At 40.1% G+C, this 24,916-nt stretch overlaps 1 protein-coding gene across 3 annotated transcripts in view; it reads left to right on the top strand.

Moving 5' to 3' along the window:
- The window catches only part of sptbn4b (spectrin, beta, non-erythrocytic 4b), a 54,360-nt gene that overhangs the window by 5,582 nt on the left and 23,862 nt on the right, over positions 1-24,916 (top strand). For 2 of the 3 annotated variants that reach the window (XM_087796300.1, XM_087796301.1), the window contains exons 2-25: positions 4,232-4,389; positions 4,471-4,622; positions 4,819-4,992; positions 8,416-8,507; positions 8,582-8,662; positions 9,620-9,735; positions 9,802-9,914; positions 9,981-10,168; positions 10,253-10,370; positions 10,523-10,681; positions 10,907-11,209; positions 11,275-11,425; positions 12,781-12,917; positions 13,066-13,215; positions 14,246-14,614; positions 14,681-14,895; positions 15,914-16,051; positions 17,088-17,328; positions 18,376-18,534; positions 18,606-18,736; positions 18,799-19,024; positions 19,095-19,297; positions 21,453-21,543; positions 24,304-24,450. In XM_087796300.1, the coding sequence (XP_087652426.1) occupies positions 4,245-4,389; positions 4,471-4,622; positions 4,819-4,992; positions 8,416-8,507; positions 8,582-8,662; positions 9,620-9,735; positions 9,802-9,914; positions 9,981-10,168; positions 10,253-10,370; positions 10,523-10,681; positions 10,907-11,209; positions 11,275-11,425; positions 12,781-12,917; positions 13,066-13,215; positions 14,246-14,614; positions 14,681-14,895; positions 15,914-16,051; positions 17,088-17,328; positions 18,376-18,534; positions 18,606-18,736; positions 18,799-19,024; positions 19,095-19,297; positions 21,453-21,543; positions 24,304-24,450 (3,999 nt within the window). In that variant the 5' untranslated portion in view covers positions 4,232-4,244. Of the gene's footprint in view, positions 1-4,231; positions 4,623-4,818; positions 4,993-8,415; positions 8,508-8,581; positions 8,663-9,619; positions 9,736-9,801; positions 9,915-9,980; positions 10,169-10,252; positions 10,371-10,522; positions 10,682-10,906; positions 11,210-11,274; positions 11,426-12,780; positions 12,918-13,065; positions 13,216-14,245; positions 14,615-14,680; positions 14,896-15,913; positions 16,052-17,087; positions 17,329-18,375; positions 18,535-18,605; positions 18,737-18,798; positions 19,025-19,094; positions 19,298-21,452; positions 21,544-24,303; positions 24,451-24,916 lie in introns of all 3 variants that reach the window. The other variant, XM_087796299.1, reaches the window with a different exon arrangement.

Here is a 24,916-nt window from a genome sequence, read left to right as displayed (position 1 = left end):
TTTGGCCGGATTAATGCAAAGAAAGGAATATTTAAACTGTGCTGACTCAGCGCTGAGCATCTGTAAGATTAGAGTTCCCGCATCCAAAGTGGGCTCTTCTCTTTATCCTCACACAGAAATGACAAAGCGTTTTTCTTACACCAGCTCCATCAATGGAACCTTTAAAAGAGTGAGCTGTTCGCTCACGTGCCCCGAAGTCAGAGTCTTCCGTGGCAGGCTGACATTTGCACGAGGTGGTCGTGCTGTTCCCCTCCAGCTTCGGTTCTAATGGCGAAGAGCCTCGACTTTTCTACCCAGAAATGAACCTCAAGTTATAGAACCAGTATATTTGATGCTACAAAGGTTTTTTTTTAATCAGAAATTGTGTGTTTAATCGTTTGCAAAAGTTGTTTTGAAATAGTTATAATTCAGTGGTCATGAATCACTAATGCATTTTATTGACATTTCTTTTAAATAATATTTTGTTCAGCCATATTGAATAGATACAAAGTAAATAAAGTCATGTTAATAAGCAGTTCTATTACCTTGAAAAGCACTAGAGTGAGGATGAATTTAAAAGTGCTTCACATAGCAGAAAATAAACACAAATACACACTAAATAAGGGGGGACGTTTAACCTAGAATTGTGTGATTTCCTCACAGATTGTACAAAGAGTGGTCCAGAAGCCAGGACTGATCCATCCCAGTGTCGAACTGGGAATGCAGAAAGATTTCAGAGTTACTTTTTATTTCATTTAATATATACAGTATATAAAGAGGGGGTAAACAAACGCTATAACTAAAGGTTGTGTAATTACTTGGGAATTAAACTATAATGCGTCTTCTAAAAAGGACACAAATCTATTTTCGTTCATTGTTTTGATCTAACTTTTAATGTTAGTTTCAGACAAGAAACGGAAGGTTGAGTCAATACTGGACAATGACAACAGGATTATAGTTACCCTGACCTCACCATGACATTTTTAATGATATATAATCCAATATATACATGTAATTGTCTCATTAATTTGCCGATCTCTTGGTTACGCGCATGTGTACGTCTCGGATCTCCTGCGAGGAGATGGAATTAAAGAGGCATATGTAAGTTGACTGGAGGCATTACTGGATTTGTAATTTGATGGAGGTTCACTGTGCTGCCCGGTCGTCCACTAAAGCATCATCCAACCCATCAGGACTCCTCACTCATAGTCTTTTATACGTGAGCTGTCACTTTGGATTATCCCTGTGGAGGCCCCGACATCGTAGCCACGTTCTGATGTTTGGCGAAGTCGAGTCACGACGGACAATGACGGGCGATTCTTCCTCCTCCCTGGTACCGTTTAGTCCGAAACCTTGTCGTCGTTTTCCAGGCAATGATACTGTTTCGATTTAGGATAATGTTTGTTTTTCACTCCAGTTTGTATCATTCATGTGTGGTGGCTTGGTGAAGGTGAAGAGGGAGGCTGAGGGGGGGAGACTGGGGGTGGGTGGAGGGTAAGGCACCGTCGTTAAGAGACAAAACATTTTTCATTCTGCTCTTTTCACATGTGACGTTTCAAGGACGGGTTTGAATGAACGTGTTAGCACCCGGGTTCATTGCTCGACGACTGAGGAACTAGAAACATTAATGGGTTTGTAGTCGGGTAGAGGGAGAAGTTAGAAGTAAATACCAATAGAAAACGACTGTGACGACACTGCAGGTTTCACTGGCATCTTCCAGTAACCCCCATTTGACGCATGTAAAATTGTTGTGACTGTTTTTCTGAATGATTGTTGAACTTTGAAAGTGTAAACATATCCTGAAATCAACATCTTCTTGGTGTGAAGAAAAAAACAAGATAAAAGCACCATTTTAATCAGTTTTATTTTGTATTTTTATTCATTTACAAATGGTAATAGCGCTTTAATGAGTGTCACTGGTTATTTTACACCTTTGGATTTTAAATCTCTGGTCACTTCACATGCAAAGTTATTAGTTAATTACCCATCTATAATTTTTACCTCCTTATTTTAATTTGTAATACTAGTATTTAAATGACAAAACGTAATTTTAAATATGGTCATTAACATACTGACACTTTCCCAGACAAACAATACACATCATTTTATCTAACGCTCTCTGGTGGAAATAAAACAAATAATAAAGTCAGAGTCTCATGAAAATAATGGTAATCCCACATTTACAATTACAAGTACACACTTCTTTGACCTACATTTCAGACCTGTGAAAAACAAATGCATTTTCTTGCCGCAAACCAGACCTTGTGGTCGATAAATCCGGTTAAAAAAAATTGGTGTAAATTGAGCACATATAGAGCCTCGGGACGGACCCCTTTGTTGGTTCTTAGCGTGTGATATCAGTACCTCCTTAAATCTGTGATCCACATGTCACCGGGTTCTTACTAAATTTGTTGTATCTAGAGCTGAACATCTTTCAGAATCAATGACTTAAAGAATAACCTGCTTTTGCATGTTTTTATCAAGTATACCCGAGTCATGATATCGCCTCTTTCACTTCAGGCTAAATGTTAGCTTGTTCTCAACCATTCGTGCGGACAAAGACATTTTCCTCCAATGACAGCAATTTTACAAAAGAGCATGTTTTAGTTCCCGTCGGCACATTTGATCTTCAGCCGCGGAAACACAACGTTTGCTTTTTATCTGCCTGAAATGGAGAGCAGTGAATATGTTCAGAGTACTTACATGGGCTCAGTGAGGTAAGATAACACTAAAAACATGGTTTAACAATCAGTCCACAACCCACAGAAACAACAAAACAATCTTCTCTCTATTGCCTTGATTTAGACTATTTTTACCATCAGTCAGCAGGAGACATTAGTCATAAGAGGCAACTGATTTGAGCGTCCTTTGAATTGTCAGAGATCTATTTTGGGGATTTTTGTGAGACAAAGGTTGGACAGATGCTCTTTTCATATCTTTTGTTGGCTCCAAAATAGTATCTACTTCACTCAGACGTCACTTCAAGTTGGTCGTATCAAATCAGAGTTGGTTTATTAAGGGCAGTGATTGCTCAAAAATATAATAAATGCCAATTTTGTGTACTTTTCTATTCTTAAGATGAGTCATAGAAGCGTGTATTTGGACTTCTAGCATGTGCTGAACATGCTGTGATCATTTCCTATAAAAAGGAGGTTAAATGATGGTCTGGATTTATCTGTCAGCAAACATAACTGACAAAAGGGTATTCCAGTGAAGTGCTTATAATAGGACATATGATTCAGTTTTGGTGAATACCATCTGGACCCAAAAAGGTTTTGAGGAATTGGACATTAACTTGTATGGCCTCACATTGCTGCTGCTCAAATGCCCAGATCTATTCAGAAATAACAAAAAATATTTAGATTTTGCTTTGGATTTATTTGAGTAGAATACCTATTCTATTATCCACTTTAATTGATTAAAATGTTGCTTTATTAACGTTTAATTTATGCTTTTGTTGGTCTGGTTTGTATAAAAGTACAAAGATACATTAATAAGAAAAGCTTTGCCAAAATGTAATATTATATATATAATATCCCCCCAAAAAACTTTAAAATTAATGGAATTATTTGTACAAACATCAATAATTGTACAAGTGATCTGAAAATAAGTGTAAACATACGATTCCCATGCTATATAAGGCGTCATCTTTCAACTTGAAGCTGGTCTGATGATAATGAAATTAGAATGTAAACATTAAAATGAATGTAGTTTATGCTTAAATACATAAAATATCAGTTTTTTTTCTTGTTACTGGTCAAATTTGAATATACTTATTTACCTCTGTTTTTATACTGATAATATATGCTTTATTGTGTTATTTATTTTCCATTATTTAATTTAATTTCTGATTTATGAATTATGTTATTTATTTTTATTTTCAGTTTATTGATATTCACTCAGATATATTCCTCTAAATAAATATTTTTATGTAAATAATGTATGAAACTTAAGGTTAATGTTTTTAATTATTAACATTAAATGAATAAAATGTAATTTTGAAATTGCTATTAAACAAGAAAAAACACATTTGCACAATTATATCTTTATTTCTAATTTCTTTCACATGTCTTTTTTCAACGTATAAATTTGGAGTATTTTCCACCCCTTTATTATGATTATAAAGAAATGTTACTGGTCCAATAAAGATATGTATTATTAGAAAGACAATCTATTTTAGGAGATAATTCTATGTCTTTTTCTGTTTGGTAAGAGGAAGTAAACTCATCACAAAGTGGATCTCTGGTTCCAGGGTGTCGGCCGCGATGGCTAATGCCTCCCCAGACCTGGACAACGCGGAAGCTCAGCGCCAGCTCAACAACAACAACCGAGCGAACAGCTCCGGGTTCTGGGAGACCGAGTGCACGAGCTCCAAGCTGTTCGAGTGCTCGCGCATCAAGGCCCTGGCAGGTGTGAGACTCCTCCAGAGATGGTTCTTCACGTCCTCAGACTTCGACTCCGCTTCATCTCCAATCTCTTCATTTTCTATAGATGAGCGAGACGCGGTGCAGAAGAAGACCTTCACCAAATGGGTTAATTCTCATCTATCCAGAGTTTCATGTCGCATATCGGACCTCTACAACGACCTGAGAGATGGATACATGCTCACCCGATTGCTGGAGGTCCTCAGCGGGGAGCTGCTGGTACGATCACCACACTCACAAGGTTTTCATGAGGGAACTGAGGAGCTCCTCACAGTTTCTATGAGGAGTAGAACGTTTCTTCTGTTTCTGTGGCCTCAGGATCTCAGCACTGATTTTTCCAGATGATGCTCTAGTGGTCCTCAATCTGAGCTGAGACTCAGCTCCTCTAGATGAGCATTTCTTTCTCCCTTCACAGCCGAGGCCCACCCGAGGGCGGATGCGGATCCATTGCCTGGAGAACGTGGACAAGGCGCTGCAGTTCCTCAAAGAGCAGAGAGTTCACCTGGAGAACGTCGGCTCTCACGACATCGTGGATGGAAACCACCGACTCACACTGGGCCTCATCTGGACCATCATTCTGCGCTTCCAGGTAAACACAGAACACCTGAAGCGCTGCTTTAAAAGGGTTGATTTATGAAACATATGTTGAAGTAAAAACTGAAAAGCTTTGAATACAAAGCTGGGAAATAAACCACTAATGGATCTTAAATATTATTTTAATATATTTATTTACTGTTATTTTATATATATATATATATATATATATATATATATATATATATATATATATATATATATATATATATATATATATATATACATATATATATATATATATATATATATATATATATATATTTTCTCTCTCTGGCCATTGTTTTATTTATTTTAACACATTTTTTTGTATATATAAATATAAAGGATAAACATTTCTTAAACAATACTTACATCTTTATTTAATTTTAATTTTAATGATTTTGTTTCATTCACGACTTATGAAAAGGTTTTGCTATCTGTTTTTATTTTCAGTTATTTGATATACACTTCAAAAATATTCTTGGCCTCTAAATAAAGTAAACAATGTATGAAACGTAAGGTTAATATATATAATAAAGATTCATATTTAATGAATAAAATTGAATTTCGACATGACATGGAAATTGGCTATTAAAAAAGAAAACAACTTAATAGGATTTTTTTTTTATCATCCTAAATATAATAGAATGATCTTAAATATATTCTACATTTTCTAAACACGTATTCCCCACACCTTTATTATGATTATAAAGGAATGAAAGACGGAACAACAATAGTATTGTAATTTATTTTAATTTAAGACCATCATCAGCAATATTTAATTGAATGGATTTTTCCAGCTGCTGCATCATCATGTCGGCTCTTAAAGTCACTCTAGAACGTGTGATCGGATCATAGTCGCCGACCAGTCTGGTCCTCCACAAGGACACACACAACCTGTGTGTAACCAGCCACACACACACACACATTTACCAGATCATCAGTCGGTCCAGCTGAGGCTCCGGCGCTCTCCTCACGCTCCAGCGCAACATTCCAGCCTCCACACGGTCACATTATTCACGATCTTTGCGGAGGTTGTAACGACAGCGCCTGCCCCTGGAAGTCTCCCGGGACTCTCTCTGGTCACGCTAGATGCCACAACCCCCCGCCAGGATCATTTAATTAGCATGTAGGTCCAGAAGCCATCTGCTAGACGGAGCGCTGGGATCAGCTCAGGGCAGCCATTATCTTTCGGTTTGATGTTTTTGGATCAAAATATTCTTGCATTTTTTTTTCAGTTCATCAACAATAATGAAGCATCTATTTGTTGGTCAGCGTATTAGCTTCTATACAATTCCACCAAAAATGTTGTAGACTAAAACACTGAACACTGTATGGGCGTCACTGTTGGTAATGACCTTTTTATGCTTGATTTATATTGTGTTTGTAATGGTATTATCAGTGATATTACAATTGTACTTTTTTATAGAAAAACAACATTACAACCATAAGAACAATTTCAGCTTCACACTTTTGGCAAATGATTAGACACAGTTGCATATTATGATGTCACTTCCTTGCAAATTCCAAAGCTGACTTTCAGAGGACACACTCACGATCTAACTGGTTAAACCCAACACTCAGGTGCACCAACACATGTTTTTTTAATTGTAGACACAACAATCCATATATACATATATATATTTGTATCCCTATTTGCGTGTGTCCAAAGAATTTTGTGTCCATATTTGTGTGTGTCCATGTGTGTGTGTGTGTCCATGTGTTTAATATGAAGTACAAGTACAAGTACAAACAGTTAGGAAGTACAAGCTCCTTACCCCCCAAAAAAGAATCATCAGGGAGGGTAAAAAACGACACTATAACTATAACTGTAACTATACGACACAAGGGTAATTCAGACACACAGGCATAGCCAGAAGAACACAAAACAAGAAAGCGCTAAAACACCAAAGAGACGAGGAAGAGCTGCACCGCTTTCCTTAAAGATTCACGTTCTGGTATCCGCTCCATGTCATAGTCAACAATATATCTCTTATTTATTTTCTCATTTATAAATATATTAATTTAAAATCTAATTTATAACTATGTTATGTAGTTTTAAGACATTTTTTCAGGAAAAGGTCAAACCTAAATAATGACGATATCTTGGGAATTTTAAACCGACGGTAGAAAAATAAGAACTCCCTTGAAATGTGAAAGTGATTTAAGTGCCTTCCAGTTGTGTGTTGGTCACATTGTTTGGCTCAGCATCGTCCCTCCGTGAAGAGACTTTGCTTTGTCCAGTCAGCAGTCAGGCCACTGCAGTAACAGAGGGGGAGACAGTGAGAGAGGGTGAGGTGAGAGGAGGGAGTGACGGTCAGAAGGTTATATTTTTTTGACCAAAAAAGGAAATAATATCAGGCTGTTGTCATTTGCAACTGCGTGCTGTGTTAAAGACACACACCTTTATTGTGTGTTTATTGGCTGAGTTCTTGAGGACTACCGGGTGTCAGGGCGAGTCAGGGATGGAGTTCACAGGAAAAACATCATCCAACACTTTTGATCACGTGAAGACGGAAAGTGCCACATGTGCGTGTGAAGTAGGCATCAGCTGATTCCGGGGTGTTATGTCCCCAATTACTGTGCATCATGTCACTCTGACGTGATCGGCTGAGAAACCGCGAGCCGCCATCAAAGCTTGACTCACGTGCTCGTCGGTTGTTACGTTTCACTCGTGAGATCTTCAGACTCGCTCCGCTTCTGCTTCCCAAAATAAGTGTTTTAGATTTAGAACGTTTTGATTCAGCTTTTTTTAATTAAAGTTGTCACTGCATTGCTGATCGTTAGTTTCATTCAAATGTTTATTTTATTTTATTTTATTCTCCCTGTTTGTCAACGTGTCACTGTAAACTGAAATAAAAGTAAGTAAAGGTTATTTAAAGCGCTTTGTGACCCTGGTCTAGAAAGGCGCTTTAACAATCAAAAACAATAGACAGTTAAAATACATGCTTTAAAAGGCCAAGACACAAAAGACAAACACAGGAGTCCCAGAAAAGCAGGGAAAAGCCTGCACAAATAAAAATGTCTTAAGATGCTTCTTGAAGGAGTCAGGAAGGAAATGTGAGTTCTCCTACTAGAGCGAGTCAGAACTCTCGCTGTGAGCAAGTGAGCATGTGAAAAATAAACACAACTAAAAGCAGGCATATTCATTTCCATGTGAACTTGTTTTAATTTTAATGTCACATCTATTTATTACATGACTTATTTATTTACCAATGATGCCTCTTCTGTTATTCCATAATTTATGGCTACTAGAAAAAATTATATATAAACTGTCGAGTTACTCCATCTACCTAGTTTTACAAGTCAAATTCAATTTGGACTAAAACACCTGTACACAAGTAGCTAAACAAAAAATGTATCCGGCAGTGTTTTAATTAAAAAGAATAACCATATCAGGTCCGTCCCGACTCAGCGTCTGTCATTGTTCTTCCAGATCCAGGTGATAAAGATCGAGACGGAGGACAACAGAGAAACCCGCTCGGCCAAGGATGCTCTTCTGCTCTGGTGCCAGATGAAGACTGCCGGGTGAGCGCTGGGACGGTTGGAACGCTGCTCATGTCTGGGCGAGAAGGTTAAAGAAAAGTTCTTTCATTCTCCAGATATTCTGAGGTCAACATCCAGAACTTCACCACCTGCTGGAGGGACGGCCTCGCCTTCAACGCTCTCATTCACAGACACAGGTCAGTAGGAAGGGATGCTATCTGGCTCCATGGAGAAATGGAAAATGGTAAAACAAAAAAAAGGACATATACCGGAAAAAAAGGAGGCTGCAATCCAGAGAATGAGGTCCTCGGTCCTTTTTGTTTGATCAGGGATCAAAAACACGTTCCAACATTGTTTCTTCTAAACCTAAAGAATAAATTATATCTTGATTCAGTTTAGTTGTCTCATAGTTTTGTACAGATGACAAGAAAACTGTTATTTGAATAGTCTTTTGTCCATCTAGATTAGTCAAGACAAGATTTAAAACAATTTTTTCCAATCTAAACTCCACCTTTTACAGGGAATTCTAAACTCACATCACTGTCATTTCTTAATTATCATCCCCTAGTACTTCTGCAAAAGGACAATCCACAGACATAGATCTTCTGTTGTATTCTAGTTTCTAAATCCTTTACGTCCGATAAAGTCCAATGGTTTGTCAAAATAGAAAACTATTTTTCTCTTTAGATGTGCCTGACAATACCCATCTGATAGACACATGCAGGCGCAGCAATGAGTTCACACAGAGGGAGTGAAAGAAGGAGTGGTGATGGAAAATCATTTAGTGTTTATGGACTCATGAAGAGATTGTTTAAATATTTCAGTTAGAAAGCCTTTTGGAAAATGTCGTTTTACATACCACTCAAAAATCATCCATAAAGTATCTTGAATTGTATTTGATGGACTTCCTCACGTCTTACTGCAACTGCTAGAAACACAATTGAATTTATTCATGTATGTTTGGAGTTAAAATGTTTTTTTTAACTTAAATTTAAATTGTTACTACACTCAAATGTTTTTGTTTATTAACTGTGTGTTGTTGTTTTAATGATGAGAATTTGCAAAAACCCAGCAAGAACCCAGACCTGTACTCGTGCTTCGACTGTCTAGCCTTTCTTAACTTTCTCTCCAAACTTCTCCACGTTGTCCTGCAGACCCGACCTGATCGAGTTCCACAAACTCACCAGGTCTAATGCAACTCACAACCTCCAGCAGGCCTTCAACATTGCTGAGCAACGTCTAGGCCTCACCAAACTTCTGGACCCTGAGGGTGAGAGAGTTTTATTTAAAGAAAATCTCTAAATGTATCTGACTCGCCTCTATCCTGGTCCTCCAGATGTCAACACAGAGAATCCAGATGAGAAGTCCATCATCACATACGTGGTCTCCTACTACCACTACTTTTCTAAGATGAAGGCTCTTATTGTGGAGGGCAAGAGGGTCGGCAAGGTAGCCGTGGTTCATCCACACACAAAGAAGATCGTTGGCTGATTTTTTTGGCTCTGTGGCTCTCAGGTGTTGGAGAAATGTGTTGAAGCAGAGAAGATTGTGAACCGCTACGAAGCTCTCGCCTCGGACCTGCTGGACTGGATCGAGAAAACCATCGGCGTCATCAGCAACCAGAAGTTCGCCAACTCACTGACGGGAGTCCAGCAGCAGCTTCAAGCCTTCACGACATACTGCACCGTCGAGAAGCCTGTCAAGTAAGTTGGGATGTTGATCAGCTTGAAGGAGGGGTAGGTGACCTTCACAGCCGTGTGAACAACAGGATGTTGTTTTATTTCCAGGTTCCAGGAAAAGGGGAATCTGGAAGTTCTCCTCTTTACCATCCAAAGCAAACTCAGAGCCAACAACCAGAAACCCTACGTGCCTCATGACGGAAAACTCATCTCAGATATCAACAAGGTAGTATTTAAAAATAAACAAGTCTTGAGGATGCTGAGGTTGTCGTTAGCAGAGGCTAGAAAAAGGCATGACTATAAGATAAAGACAGACTGAGATGGGAAATGACCGACAAATTACGATGGCTTTCTTCTTATCTACGCTCGGTTGTTCAGGCCTGGGAGCGGCTGGAGAAGGCGGAGCATGAGAGGGGCGTGGCCCTGCGGAAGGAGCTGATTCGTCACGAAAAACTGGAGATGCTGGCTCAGCGCTTTGACCACAAGACGACCATGAGACAAGCCTGGCTCAACGAGAACCAGAGACTGGTGTCGCAGGTGCAGCAATATCTCCTTTTGGTTCTCCTGCATTTGAGAACATTTTCGCAACCAAACCCTACTTCAAAGACCTTGAAATATTTTAATGCAGTATATTTTGGTGTACATTTTCATTTTCTTGAACATCCAGACACCAGCAGTTGTTCCTTTGATTACATTTTATTTGTCAAATAAATTTTAATATAGCGTACAAAAAATAATTTTACTACGATTTTCCTCTCCAAGGACAACTTCGGCTATGACCTTCCTGCCGTGGAAGCAGCGATGAAGAAACATGAGGCCATTGAAGCAGATATCGCTTCCTATGAAGAGCGGATCGGTGTGGTGGTGGAGCTCTCTGCCGAGATGGAAGTGGAAGGATACTATGACATCCGACGGATTCTGGCACGCAAGGAGAACATCCTGGGGCAGTGGACGCTGTTGAAGGAGCTCGTGGCCGGCAGGAGGACCAGGCTGGAGAAGAACCTGGCCCTCCAGAAGACCTTTCAGGACATGGTCTACATGATCGACTGGATGGAGGAGACACAGGTACTGAAGGGTTTTGGAAAAAAAAGGTGAAACATGGATACACTTTTATTTCTCTTTACTTACAGATCAAGTTGCTGTCGAAAGACTTTGGGAAACATCTTCTGGAAGTGGATGACCTGCTGCAGAAGCACAGTCTCCAGGAAGCTGACATCGCAGTTCAGTCCGAGCGTGTCGAAACCCTGAACGCTTCTGCGCTCAAATTCACAACCGTAGAAGGTATTTGAAACTAAACCTCAGTCATTTTAACAATTTTAATGGGATGGAACCTGGTCTGGTTGTTGCTACGTCACATTCTGGGTCTTCTTAAAGGTCTTCCCTTCTTACTGGGTTCCTGAAATGCTGCCAAAATACACATTTTATGTGGCACCATAATAGTTTTTTGAAGTACAAATGTAGAACCATGATCGCATTATTGTCTACTTGAGGTTCTGTACCTATGGTAGACTTGGGTCAAAGGTTAAGGGGGCACATGCTGCCCTCCTAAGGTTTATACCCCATGTATAAATGCATCCTGCTCACAAAGATACATTTATCTTATTTCTTATGAGTTAAACTCATTAATATTGTTGCATTATATTTACTATTTCTTTCTTCTTTTCAGTTGTCCTTTTTGTTTTTTATTTCTTGTCTCTCTAAATAAACCTGGCAGAAATGTGTTAATTTAATTGTAATATTCATATTTAAATAAATTATACATTACATGAATTTATTAATTCGGTTTGAATTTTTTAAATTAATATTTTTCTTTATTAAGTCAGGGAAAAATGACACTTTTTACATTTTTTTTCAATAAAATAATGAATTATTATCGGTCTCTGACCACAAGAATCTATAAATTCAACTATTTCATTTACTCTAACTTGATTTGCCAAAAAGAAAATACATATTTAATTTCGTTGCTGACTGAAATCTTGCTCTTTTCCAGAGCACAACCGTTCAGTCGACCAGATGTAATCACAGCAAATGTACAGTCGTCCCCTGTCTTCCTGTCAGGATTGATTTAAAGATTGCGTTTCTTGTTTTTAGGTTTAATGACTTCCTGCACGTTATCTTCTAGTCCAACTGCTGTGTCTGTCTTGGGAGCACTAAAGGACAAACTGATCAATCACGTTAAAGGACAAAACAAGTGGATGAAAACAAACGGGTTCCCATTCATTGCGATTTAAATGTTTGATGTTGTTGAACCTCGGTGTTATATTAGGGTCAAGGTGACCCGAAGACTTTGAGTCTGAGATAACCCAAGGGTTAAACAATTTAACGTCTACAATTATTTAAAAACGTCAACGTTTAGCTGTTGAAAAAACACTGTTAATGTGAAGACAGAGAAACATACAATTGAACTCTTAACTATTTGACATATAAAAAGTAACATTCACTCCTGGACTTTTATTATTAACTTTATTTAAGGATCAGGGAAATGTAAGTTCTTCTACTAGAGCGGCTCAGAATTCTGGCTGCAGAGTTTTGTATTAACTGCAGGCGAGACAGATCCTTCTTGTTTAGACAAAGTAGTTATAAATCTTTAATTTTTGCGCCTTTACTAATAACCGTTTACTCTTCCCGTCTCCCAGGATACCAGCCGTGTGACCCACAAGTCATCTGTAACCGTGTCAACCATGTTTCCTCGTGTCTGGAGGAGCTCAGGCAGCTTGCGGCCAAAAGACGCAACGAGCTCGAGGAGTCCCAGGAACTCTGGGGATTTTTCCAGGTGCTCCACAGAAATATGTTTGTTTACTGAGATTGTGTTGTAAATTAGGGCCGTTACAAATACAAAAGTATTTCTCCCACAAATTAGATAAAACCTTTGAACATCTTTAATTTGCGCCTCTCTTCCTGTGTGGTTTGTGGTGTGGTAGGAGCTGGAGGAGTCGGAGGTGTGGATCAGGGAGAAGAGCTCCATCCTGGGAGCTCAGGGATACGGGAAGGACCTGAGCAGTGTTCTCAAGCTACTGCAGAAACACAAGATTCTGGCTGGAGAGCTTCTGGCTCACCGAGCACTGCTGCAGGTGTGGAACTGAAACGTTTATCTTTGAGACACCTTACTCAAGTGTGGGGTAGATGTTCTTCAAAACAATGTGAGCAAGCATATGAACTTAGAATTCTCACTAATATCATTTTGATAATGCCATTTAAAATCATTTGATTTTACAGTTCTGTAAATCGCACAGAGCAACAGCAATCAGTGTGTAAATGAAATTTTAACCTGAAAACAAATGTGTTTGTTGTATCCCTTGTGTAAGGTGAACGACCTCCCTGGCTTCCATAAGTACATATGCAGGGCTGGAGGTCCTTCACCTTGAACAAGAGACAACACAAAGGATACGACAAACCCATTTGTTTTTGGGCCCTTGGGTCACTTTGATCCTGAGTTAACACAGGGGTCAAGCAATATAATAAAAATATTCAAGGAAAACAAATTCTCCTCTTAGAAGAATATTCAATAATTTGGGAAAATAATTGCAAAAACACAACTTTTTAGTATACAACACAAAGTCCCAATTCACAAAATGCATTTCCATTTAAAAGAGAAAGAAATATTGATATAAATGTCAGATGAAGGGGCAGATTTTATGTTAATGTCCAACTAAAGCAGTGGCTAAGTACAAACGAGAACTGAAAACGTGTAATACTATAACTAAAAAACTATAACTCATGTGATCAGGAAATGCAATACCAAGGAAGTTCCAAGGAATGAGTGAGGCTGTACCGCTCTCTATGAAAATAAACGTTGTGGCGTTCGCAGAAAAAAAATACTATTGAATGATTGGTATGTCTCTCTGTTAGCATAATAACTTAAAACAAAAGTTTTTGAGATAGTGTTGATAACGTGTCAAGGAACCGTCACTACTGCCACCTGCTGTTCATCTTGGTTCTGTCAATGGTGTTTAAAATGCTAATCATATAGATTAAATCTAATCATATAGATTAAATCTAATTATGTGGATTAAATGAATGCAGGGCAATGATAATAAGTGTAAATGAGCGTATTCGCGGAGACTGAGTGCTATTTAAATCCTGTTCTTCTCACGCCTTCAGAACACCATCAAGCAAGGAAAGCAGATCCTCACTGAGAAGAACTTCAGCACAGCAGGGATCCAGGAGCGCATCTTGGACGTGAAGGAGGAGTGGAAGAATCTGGAGGAACAGGCGGCGCAGCGTCTCGGCCACCTACAGGAGGCGCTCAACTTTTTCCAGTTCTCCACCGAGACCGATGACCTGGTGGCCTGGATGCAGGACGCGTACCGCCTGGTCTCCAGCGAGGACTTCGGCCACGACGAGTACTCCACCCAGTCCCTGCTGAAGAAGCACCGAGGGGTCAGCGAGGCCGTGGACAAGCATCGGCTTCAAGTGGTGGCTCTACGCAAACACTTGGTGGTGCTGCCCCTGCAGTACCGGGACCAGGAAGTGGGTGCAGAAGCTCAACTCAAGTGCATCTTCATTTCACCGTAACACTTCCTGTCTTCTCACCAGGAGGTCCAGGCTCGGATGGGGGAGGTGGAGCAGCTGTACACGGAGGTGGTGGAGGTGGCCGTCCTTCGGCAGCAGTGGCTGCACGACGCTCTCGCCGTATATCGCATGTTCAGCGAGGTCAACGCCTGCGAGCTGTGGATCGACGAGAAGGAGCAGTGGCTGAACAAGATGGAGATCCCAGAGAGGATAGAGGAGGTGGAGGTGGTCGCCCACAGGTGAGCAGGAGAAGCAGGGATGACATCGTGAAAGTTCTACTTATAGTTGACCGTGGAGCACATGGTGCACACGGTTGTGGTGCAAGGAAATGTTCTTATCTTTTTGCTACTCACATTAACATGTTTTCAATATTTGGTTTGTGGTTTCATTTTGTAAAACAATGATACAATAAGATGAACTGAAAATGCAACCATCATTTTTACTGATTAGTCCTTTTACCGGAGACTGTCCCAGCTACCCTGGGTTGAGAAACGGGGGACAGCCTGGTACATAAAGTTGCACCCTCAAAACTAACTTAGAGACTTCAGCCGTAGTGAAGGGGGAAATATCAGTGTCCAGAGCGAGAAGATCAAATCACATTCATTTTGCAATCTTGAAAATCTTGCGCTTTTTTTGCTCGTATAACAGTCATTACGGTAGTGGCCACCACACGGTAGGACGACCCAAACACAGACCAGATTCACCTGCACTTGCTTTAAGAGTTACACCAGTTACTTAGTACGTTAACTCCTGAATTTTAATGGTATTCGAAATAAATCAAACGTTTTAAAAAAAATTGTCTAATAAACCATGTACACAGCTTTGGTGGTGAGTTTACTGAGAATGATTGACACTAAACCAAAAAAGTGTTTGAAGCGACAAGTTGGAAAGTGATTATGTATTTATTATCGTGTTTATTATATTTAAGTCTCACTTAAAACCATCATAAAATAAATATTAGTTTCGTGTCAGTTCAGGAATGTTTCAAGTCCTACCACAGCAGGTAAAACACCTGAACACTGAATTGTCAACACGAGAATAATTATAATTATAATAATAAATAATAATAAACTCAACAAGTCAAAGTTATTTAAATATGGCAGATAGTTCTTAATCTTCCCCTCAGTTTGATTATGCATGTCAGTTTAAAAGGTTAAAAACAGGTATTTAAAGAATAAAATCACCTTTTTACGTCATGTTGGTCATTAAACCCAGATCTATCGTCCTTTTTATTACTAAAAAACTGATTTGTTTCAGGTTCGAGTCTCTGGACCAGGAGATGAACAGCCTGATGGGAAGAATCCTGGACGTCAACCAGATCGTGCAGCAGCTCCTGGATGGGGGGCATCCGTCGTCTTCAGAGGTCCGAGGGTGTCAGGATCACCTCAACTCCAGGTAGTCACTACAAATAAAAGCTTTGAGGTTGAAAAATCCACTCACACATTTTATAAATATTTACATAGATTCACAAAAAAAAACCCTCTATTGAAGGTTTTCAATCACACAATAGTAGAATAACATAAAGGATGAGTGGAGTGGTAAAAGGAAGGGATGGTGAAGAAGGAGGAGGAATCTTCCAATAAAATATTCTAAATCCTATTTGTTAACATTGTCACCACTAAACTCTGTCGTCTGAGAAGATTACATGTGCTTCGGCGAGAGCTGTACAAATGTTTTGTCACATTCTGGAGTTCATTGTGTTCTTGCCGCAATGAAAAAAAACCTCTGTCTGATCATGGGTTGATGATGTTGCGTTGGCAGGTTCTGCTGCCTTCATGTCACGTTACAAACCCATAGACAGAGAAGATTAATTGAAAATAGATGCAATTTTATAGGAAATAAAATAAATAAATGGCATAAGTTTGATCATAAAACATCAGCGTAGAAAGAAATCTAAAGTATTATGATTATAATATGATTTTTACTTTAAAGGGAAAAGGTTACGTTCAATTATAAAATATATACAATTTCTCAATTTATTTTTAGACATAAAGTAAGTAAAGTCAAGTAAAGCATCGTTCTAGACCTGAGGTGTATTTTAATAAAAGCATTAAAGGCAATGTAATGGTTGTTGAAAAACAGGCGGGTAGAGTTGAACCTCATCCATCATGACCATGTGGGTCTTGGTCTCATGACCCCGGCAGCAGGTCCACTCAGGTGGACCATCTGTGCCGGTCCGTCTCAGCGTCCGTCGAATGGAAACCCATTTTTGTTACGCACGAATCAAAAATCATCTTATAAATGACAGTAAAACAAGTCTAAGTAGAAGAAGACACAACCAGCTGGCTCTTGTCTGCTGATCCCATTACCTCACCGCCATCACAGGGTCTCGTGTCAGAGTCACACTGAGACCTGCATGGAGAAAACAGATGGCGTGTCTTCGGGGTCTACGGTCCCAACAAATGACCGTTAACTGTGTATCTCCTTCTAGGTGGAACAGCATCGTGGAGCTGGTGGAGCAGAAGAAGGACCAGCTGGACTCCATGATGCGTCTGCAGAACTACCTTCTAGAATGTGCCGAGATCAAGTCCCAGATCCAAGATAAGAGGAAAGCCATCGACACCACTCAGTACGTCGGGAGCGACCTGGGCGGAGTCATGGCCCTGCAGAGACGTCTGTCCACCATGGAGGGGGCGCTGTCGGTGCTGGAGCCCAAACTGCTGCATCTGCAGGTGAGGAGTCACTATGAGGTTTCAGGCTTGTTATTATTTCTAATCGTCAGGTTTTAACATATTCACAACCAAAGTAAAAATACAAAACTATGTATATTTAAAATTAGCATAACATTAGCATAGCATTAGCATTTGGCTTAGCATTCGCTTAGCATTCGCTTAGCATTCGCTTAGCATTCGCTTAGCATTCGCTTAGCATTCGCTTAGCATTCGCTTAGCATTAGCCTTAGCATTCGCTTAGCATTGGCTTAGCATTAGCCTTAGCTTAGCTTTAGCATATATTAATTTTCTTTTCAAAGGCTGAAGACAATCCTACATGAATAAAACAAAATGGTTTTTAACTAACTAACTAACTAACTTTAAACTAATAAAAAAAAACAACTTAAAATACCACTTTAGGATGCTATCAATTCTGACTATTGTGGGAAAGGTAAACAGTTTATATCGTAAAGTATATTTTCTGTAGTTTTCCCTTATCAGAGTTAGTTTATATTTATTTTTAAATTATGTATTAATCGTCAATGGGGTTATATTTCCTTTTTATGGAGACAAAGAGAGAGAAAAATCAGTTAAACCTTTTGTTTTTCACTCAAACAAGATAGAATTGGATGGAAATGTTAGAACCTTAACCAGTAAAGTTAAGTTAAGTAAGTAAAAGTAAAGTTAAGTTGGTGACGTGACTCTGGATGGTCACGTCACAAACAATGTTTAAAGCTAGCTTAGCTTTAGCTTTGTGAAGATTAACTATTTGTTTTATTTTGGCTTAAAATCCATGATTTTCTGGAACTCCTGTTGTGTTATCAGTTTTATCTTTCCCTTTTAAAGTATATATTTTATTAAATATTGTTTTGATTGTTTAAGTGCTTTGTGACCTTGGTCTGGAAAAGCGCTATACAAATAAAAATTACTTACTTACTTACTGACAGTAATGTCACGACCACTTTTTATTCAGCTTTTCTTGCACTTTTATACTTCCACACCTTTAAAAGTGCCTTGCATTAAAGTAGAACAGTATTAATACAAAATATTGAATCTAAACTTTTTCAGGAAGAGGCTGAGCATATGGCGACCGCCCATCCGGGTCGGACCATGGAGGTTCTGATGCAGTTCGATGGCATCAGCGTGGAGTGGGAGGAGCTGAAACGGACCCTCCAGGGCTGCGAGGACTCGCTGACGGTGGCCAGCAGGCTGCAGAGCTTCATACAGGTAAAGAGGAGACACGATACCAGCGGATGCCAATTATTATGAATTTAAGACTAACTAGTCTTGTGGACCAGGACCTGGACTCCTTCCTCACCTGGCTGGTCCAGACACAGGCCTCAGCTGCGTCGGATCAGTTGCCCAACGACCTGGAAGAAGCTGAGAAGCTCATCAACAAACATGCTGCTCTAAAGGAGGAAATAGGACGGTGAGTTAGAGTCGGGTCTTTACTGGTTCGTCTATCATGGAAAATAACGGTTTGGTCTGCAGGTACGAAGAAGACTACGAGCGGCTACAGGCCATGAATGAGCTGCTGGAGGTGGAGGAGGCTCCTCTTCCTCAGGCGGCCCTGCAGCAGTGGCTCCAGAAGCTGGACGTAGGCTGGAACAAGCTGCTGGAGATGTGGGAGAGCCGGAGAGAAGTTCTGGTCCAGGCTCACATCTTCCACCTCTTCCTCCGAGATGTCAAACAGGCCGAGTCCTTCATCAACAACCAGGTGATTGCTCAGCCAGAAACCAGGCTTCCTTCAATGACGCCTCATTAATAATCTCGGTGGTTCCTCGCAGGAGTCTGCCCTCGCTCACGTGGAGCTCCCCACCACCGTGGAAACTGTCGAGGCGGCCATCAAGAAACACAAGGACTTCACCACCACCATGGAGCTGAATCTCCACAGAATAAAAGCTGTGATCGAGGCCGGCGAGAGTCTGATCAGCCAAAACAACATCTACTCCGATCGCATCAGAGAGCGCGTCGACACGCTTGCTACCAGGTAATGTTGTGTACTTCATTAAAGTTACACAACTAATGTGAAAACCCAACACCCCTGACCTACTCACACACTAATGGTGAAGTCTTTCTCTCCAAGATGCAGTGAGTCTCGCTCTGTGTTTCAAAGTGGTTCTCCCCTGTCTGAAATCTTAGCAAATGAGAGGTTATGAGAGCTCAATCTATTATTGCGTAATAATGGCTTCGCTCCTCCTCCAGCCAGCTTTAATCACAGCCTGCTTTGTTTATACAACGAGTCCTCAGGAGGTGGAGACTTCCGGTATCGAAGCTTGACAAATTAACATGACTGACCAATCACAGCAGAGTGGGTGTGGTTATGTCAAACGAGATTTTATCCCCAGAAAACAGCGTGTTTTCAGTGGGCGGGGCTTAAACACATTTTCTAAGGTAAATATTCAATTGAAAGAGAGTTTTGTACAAACAGACACATACAAATGAGTACAATAGTTTCTCTTTAAGGAACTTTACATAAACCCTTTAACTGTACAACTGTAACTATGCACAACTGTCCTGGGTTTGTGTAGATCGTATGGATGTTGAACTGTGAAGGAATTTAATGACGCTCAAGTGAATGTTGCGGCAGAGAAACTCCACTTAAAAAATAAATAAATTCAGAACCTGAATAATCAACTCACTTACTGACTGAGGAGATGTAGAAGATGGGAAAGTAGCATAAATCTTGGCTAATGTGCGGATGATTCTGGTCTATGTTGGTGCAGTCGTATGGATCTCAGTTAATGTGTCTGTACTATAAACCTTCAAGGAGTCGCAGTCATTTCAATTGTGCATGTCTAATCCTGTCAGGAGATTGAATAACATAATTCTTATTTAACAAAAGAGGGAAGTGTTATGCATAATAAAAAATATAATAGCAAATAAATCAGATTTTTATCGTCTAAATACTGATGATCAGCTGTTTATGTATTTCAATCTCACTCAAATGCGGATGTGTGTTTTGTTCACGCTAAAAAGGAGATGGTGAACAGCAGGACAGATGTAGCGGCTCTAAAAAAGATGTGATAAAACAGCAGAAGAATGTGGAAACAAAGCAGAGAACAGAACACAGTCGATTCTGTTTGGGCCAGAAATGACACCTGACCATGAAATCTGTGTGATGTGGTGTGTGGGTGTGTGTGTGTGTGTGTGTAATGAATGGGGGTTGGGGTGTGGGTCTGTAAGATGGGGGTTGGGGTATTGTGTTGGCTCTGTAACAATAAGCATGGAAAACTACATAAATCTGAGCACATATATTCACCCCTAATATTACTGGACGTCTCCTTAGAAACACATCACAGTTTAAAGTTAATTCATAAATGAATGATCTTATTAAAATCCATCAGCTCCTTCAATCACTTATTATTTACATCTTTCTTTTGTTGTCATAACTATTTATAAGAGCATTTAATAAAATACAAAACTGTGATGACACAATAGGAACACACTGGGCTGATTGGTGCATCGTAAAACCCACGCAAGAATTCACCCACACATTTGCAGAGCCTCAAAAATGTACAAAAGAAATGTATGGAGCTAGCAACGCTTTGTCTTTCACATGCAAAATGTGCTGCAGTTATTTGAGTCTCTTTTTAATATTTAGTCATTTTGCTTCTGAGGAAAGTTTCTAGAAACAAAAAGAAAATAATTAAAAAGAAAAGTTAGTATTTAAATGTCATTCTAAACTGCGTGAATCCAACAAGGGTGTGAGTCATGGGTTTCAGTCCCCTGGTCTAGATCAATTGAATTTCCTTTCCATGTCATATTATTTAGTGTTGTTGTTATTGAGACTATTCTGGTCTGGATCATGTTCAGAAATCAATTTAGTTCTTTACGATTATAAACAAAAGACACCAACATATATATTTCAAATATTTTTTTAGTAAATTGGATTGTTGATTGGATTGGATTGTTTTATTTTAATTTAACAAGATCATATCTTTAGATATGGGAGAAGTTTGAAATGAATAAAAATAAATTCAGATCACAATAAATAATATATCCAATGTATGAGTCTGCTTTAATCAATAACTAATTGTTTTAAATAAATATAAAAATTGATCTTGTGAATAAGATTTTTTGCCTGAAAGCTTAAATTTGTGTCAAGTTTATTAATTTGAAATGTTTTCATTGTTCACTCTCAGGGGGAGCCGCAACAGAGGAATGGCTCAGCAGTGGCTGGAAAAACTAAACGACCAGTGGGAGCTTCAGAGGTTTCTGCAGGACTGTCATGAGGTAGGAGCTCTGGAAATGACTGCAGGGAAACTCCCATCTCTGCTTCTGCACCGTTACACTGAGATATCAGACGATCATTCACACTAGAAGCACAACACTAATATTAACCTAAATGTTTCTATGATAGCGGAACATTGGTGATTTTGTGGACGAATGATGCCACAGATACTCAAATAACACAGGAATTGTGTTGGTTTGGTTCACGACCACTCACTCTTCAACCTTCTTTCAAACCTGCAGAGTCACTGGAATCTTCCTGGTCCGGGACCCTGTGTAGTTCCTCCCAACTTTTTCTCTCTCCGGCTGAATTATTCAGCATCACCTCATCACTAATTCAGAAGCCTGAGTGTATCCGACAACATATCTGTGCACGTGTGTGTAGTGGTCAGTCGTCAGGGTGTGTCCGTTCGCTCTGCAGCACATTTACATTTAGTTGGTGGGCGTCTGTGCTTCTTCTTTACGTCGCCATGGGCAACCTTGTGTCATCGATAAACTGTCTGGAGGTGTGATCGATGAACTAGCATTAGTCTGTAAAAGACCCAGAAAAGATTCTCTATTGGTTGTAAAAGAAAAACTTTTTGCATTTTTCCTATTCTGCTCCGGGGGCTCCTCCTAGTGGAACATGTCCGAATGCAAAGAAAAGTCAAGTCCATCTTGTTCTTTTGTTGCTCAAAACAAACATAACATTAGTTTTACACATGTTTGCTGACGTTATTTTTCTACTGGATCATTCTCAACACTCATTTTTAACATCAGGTAATCCTGGTATTTATTCCTCCTAGAGGGAGGGAAGGGAAGGAACCTAGGAACAGGTCAGTCATCTGTCTAGATTTTATCTTCACATCATCTTGGACTTGTTATATGTCACTTGGAGATTACCTTTGTTTCCCTACATTCTAAATTAAAGTGCTCAACCTTTGGTTTATGATCGACGGAGACATTATGGTGTGGTTTGTCAAGGAGTGTGTCAAGGGAGTTCCAAAAAGATTGATGGCTTTGTTGCACAGGAAGCCTGAAGGCAGTTTTTTCCCCAAAATGTTCTATGTGACCCACTGGGGGAGTAACAGTCACATTAAAGTGGACGTTTTCATTTGAATTTTCTTTTTGTTGATATGGACTGTTAAATAAAGGTGTTAAATAATATAATAATTGATAATATGTTGATGCAAGGTAATGCAAAATGTAACATGACTAAAATGGATGAGAATAAATTATATTTAATGTATATAAATTATGTTTATCATGTTATTTATCTGACTAAACATTTGAATTACTTGACAGCACTGCAAAAGGTATTGCCAGTGTGTGTAAATGCCGCTCGGATGTGTCAATGGGGGTCTTTTTAGAGACCACTTTCATAGGGATTTAACTGTCTCCCTCAATCCAATGATGGTGGTTTGTGGCTCATCTTTGTCGTTTAAATCACTGCAAATTGTCTTCACGGTGAAGTCAGACGTTCCCGTTTATTACCGGCGTGACCCTGCGTGACCTCGCCGACGTGTGACCGAAGGCCTCTTGAAAAAAAAAAAAAAAACGCATGTGGTTGCGTCTGACACGTCCTGGCGTCTGACGGTGACAGATCCAGCTGGTGGAGAGGTTAACCTAGAAACCCAGCATTCAGAGTGATGCTCTGATCCTTTCTGCCTCCGCCTGCTTCGCTCTCTCGGCGCCACTGCAGCAGCATCTTCCTGAAGCCGAGCCACAGCTGGGCTGCTGCAGAGCTGAGGCGAGGGCGGTCGGCAGGAAGTCGGCTGAAGAGCTCTCGTTCATTCTCCCCTTTTTTTCCTATTCTTCTGCCCGCTTTGACACAGTTTGTGTGTACCCCACCACCTCCATTAGCTTCCTGCATCCCCTGCCCCCTCCCCAAAAAAAATCCTTAGGCAGAAGCTCCGCCCCTTCTCTCCTCCACGCCTCCTCTCCTCCAATCAGCCGGCTCGGGATCACAGCAGCCTGCCCGAGGAAGGTATGAGGCAGGGGAGGGGCGGCGGTGCACCGGCTCGGCTGCCTTCCATTTTATTGTTTTGGGCAAGAGGTTTTTTTTCTTCTTCCTATTCTTGCTCTCGTCACTGAGCCGCCCCCATCCCTCCTCCGCCTCCTCAACCCCCTCCTCCTCCTCCTCCTCCTCCTCCTCAACATCGAGCCTCCACAGCCTCCAGTGTTGTTGGTATTTACCCTCATGCCTCCTTTCTTTTCATCCCAGCTTTGCTTGGGCTTCTTTCGGAACATTTTTTCCTCTCATTCTTTGTGACGTCAAGATCCGGCCAGGATGTGGATGTCAGCTGCCGCCCGCAGCTGCCGGAACCCTGCAGACTCTTCCAGTTAAACATTACCGGTAAACAAGTTATTTGCTGGAGCTGTGAGGGAGGGAGCGATGGAAGTGTGAAAATGCAGGTGTGAGGATGTCAGTGCCGGGCCAGACGCCGGTGCTGATGCTGACCCGAATGTGTTAGCGATGCTGTCAGGATAGGCGTGAGTGTGTTTACTTCATGCAGCTGGGTCGCATATGCAGAGGGGGGCATCAGTGAGGGGGTGCATGTGATTTTCTGCCGCCATGTGTCTGCCTACATGTGGCTGCTGTGCATTGTTTAAATATTCATGCCATGTGTTTGACCTTGCTCTTCTCACTTTAGGATTCTTCTGCTCTGTATTTAAGCACAGGACACTCAGTCAAGTTGAAAAATCTTATAGTAAAAGACATCTTTGACATGGATTTTTTCCAAACATCTGATCAGTTTCTGATGTCTGTGCTCTCTCGTCCAGCTGGGTGACTGGGTGTGCGAGAAGATGCTGATGGCGAGGGACGGCAGCCGAGACGAGACCCAGAAGCTCCATAAGAAATGGCTGAAGCACCAGGCGTTCATGGCAGAGTTGGCCCAGAATAAGGAATGGCTGGACAAAATCGAGACGGTGAGTGCTGCTGAAGTTTTAAGAAGCTACGCACAGAGGACAAGAAATACTGTTCTAATTTAATTTGGAAAATTGTTTAAGAAAACTAGAAATGAACCAAACTAAATTCAATACAGATCATCAAACGTATTTTACATTTATGAGCTTTGTTTGTTTGAAAGTGTTTAGTTTGACATGTGGTTCATTAAAAATTAACAAAAACTGTTGTCACCATATTAAGATTGAGATTTAGATTTTAATAATTTGTTTGTATGCTTAATTTTTTATTTTTTGCTGGTACTGAGTTTCATGCCTATGCAACCGCAGTAGGAAGCCGTACAAGTGAAAGAAAAATCCCTTAAAACTTTCAAATGAAACTACAAAAAGTCCAAATAAAACTACAAAACGCCAACAAAATGTAGTTAACTTAAAGAACATTTCTTTTAACAATCCTGAAAAAAAGTTATAAAAATTACATTCTAAAAAA

This window comes from Callionymus lyra, chromosome 7 (assembly GCF_982586985.1).
Source record: "Callionymus lyra chromosome 7, fCalLyr1.hap1.1, whole genome shotgun sequence".
NCBI lineage: Eukaryota > Metazoa > Chordata > Actinopteri > Syngnathiformes > Callionymidae > Callionymus > Callionymus lyra.
This window is presented reverse-complemented; position numbering and strand designations above follow the sequence as displayed.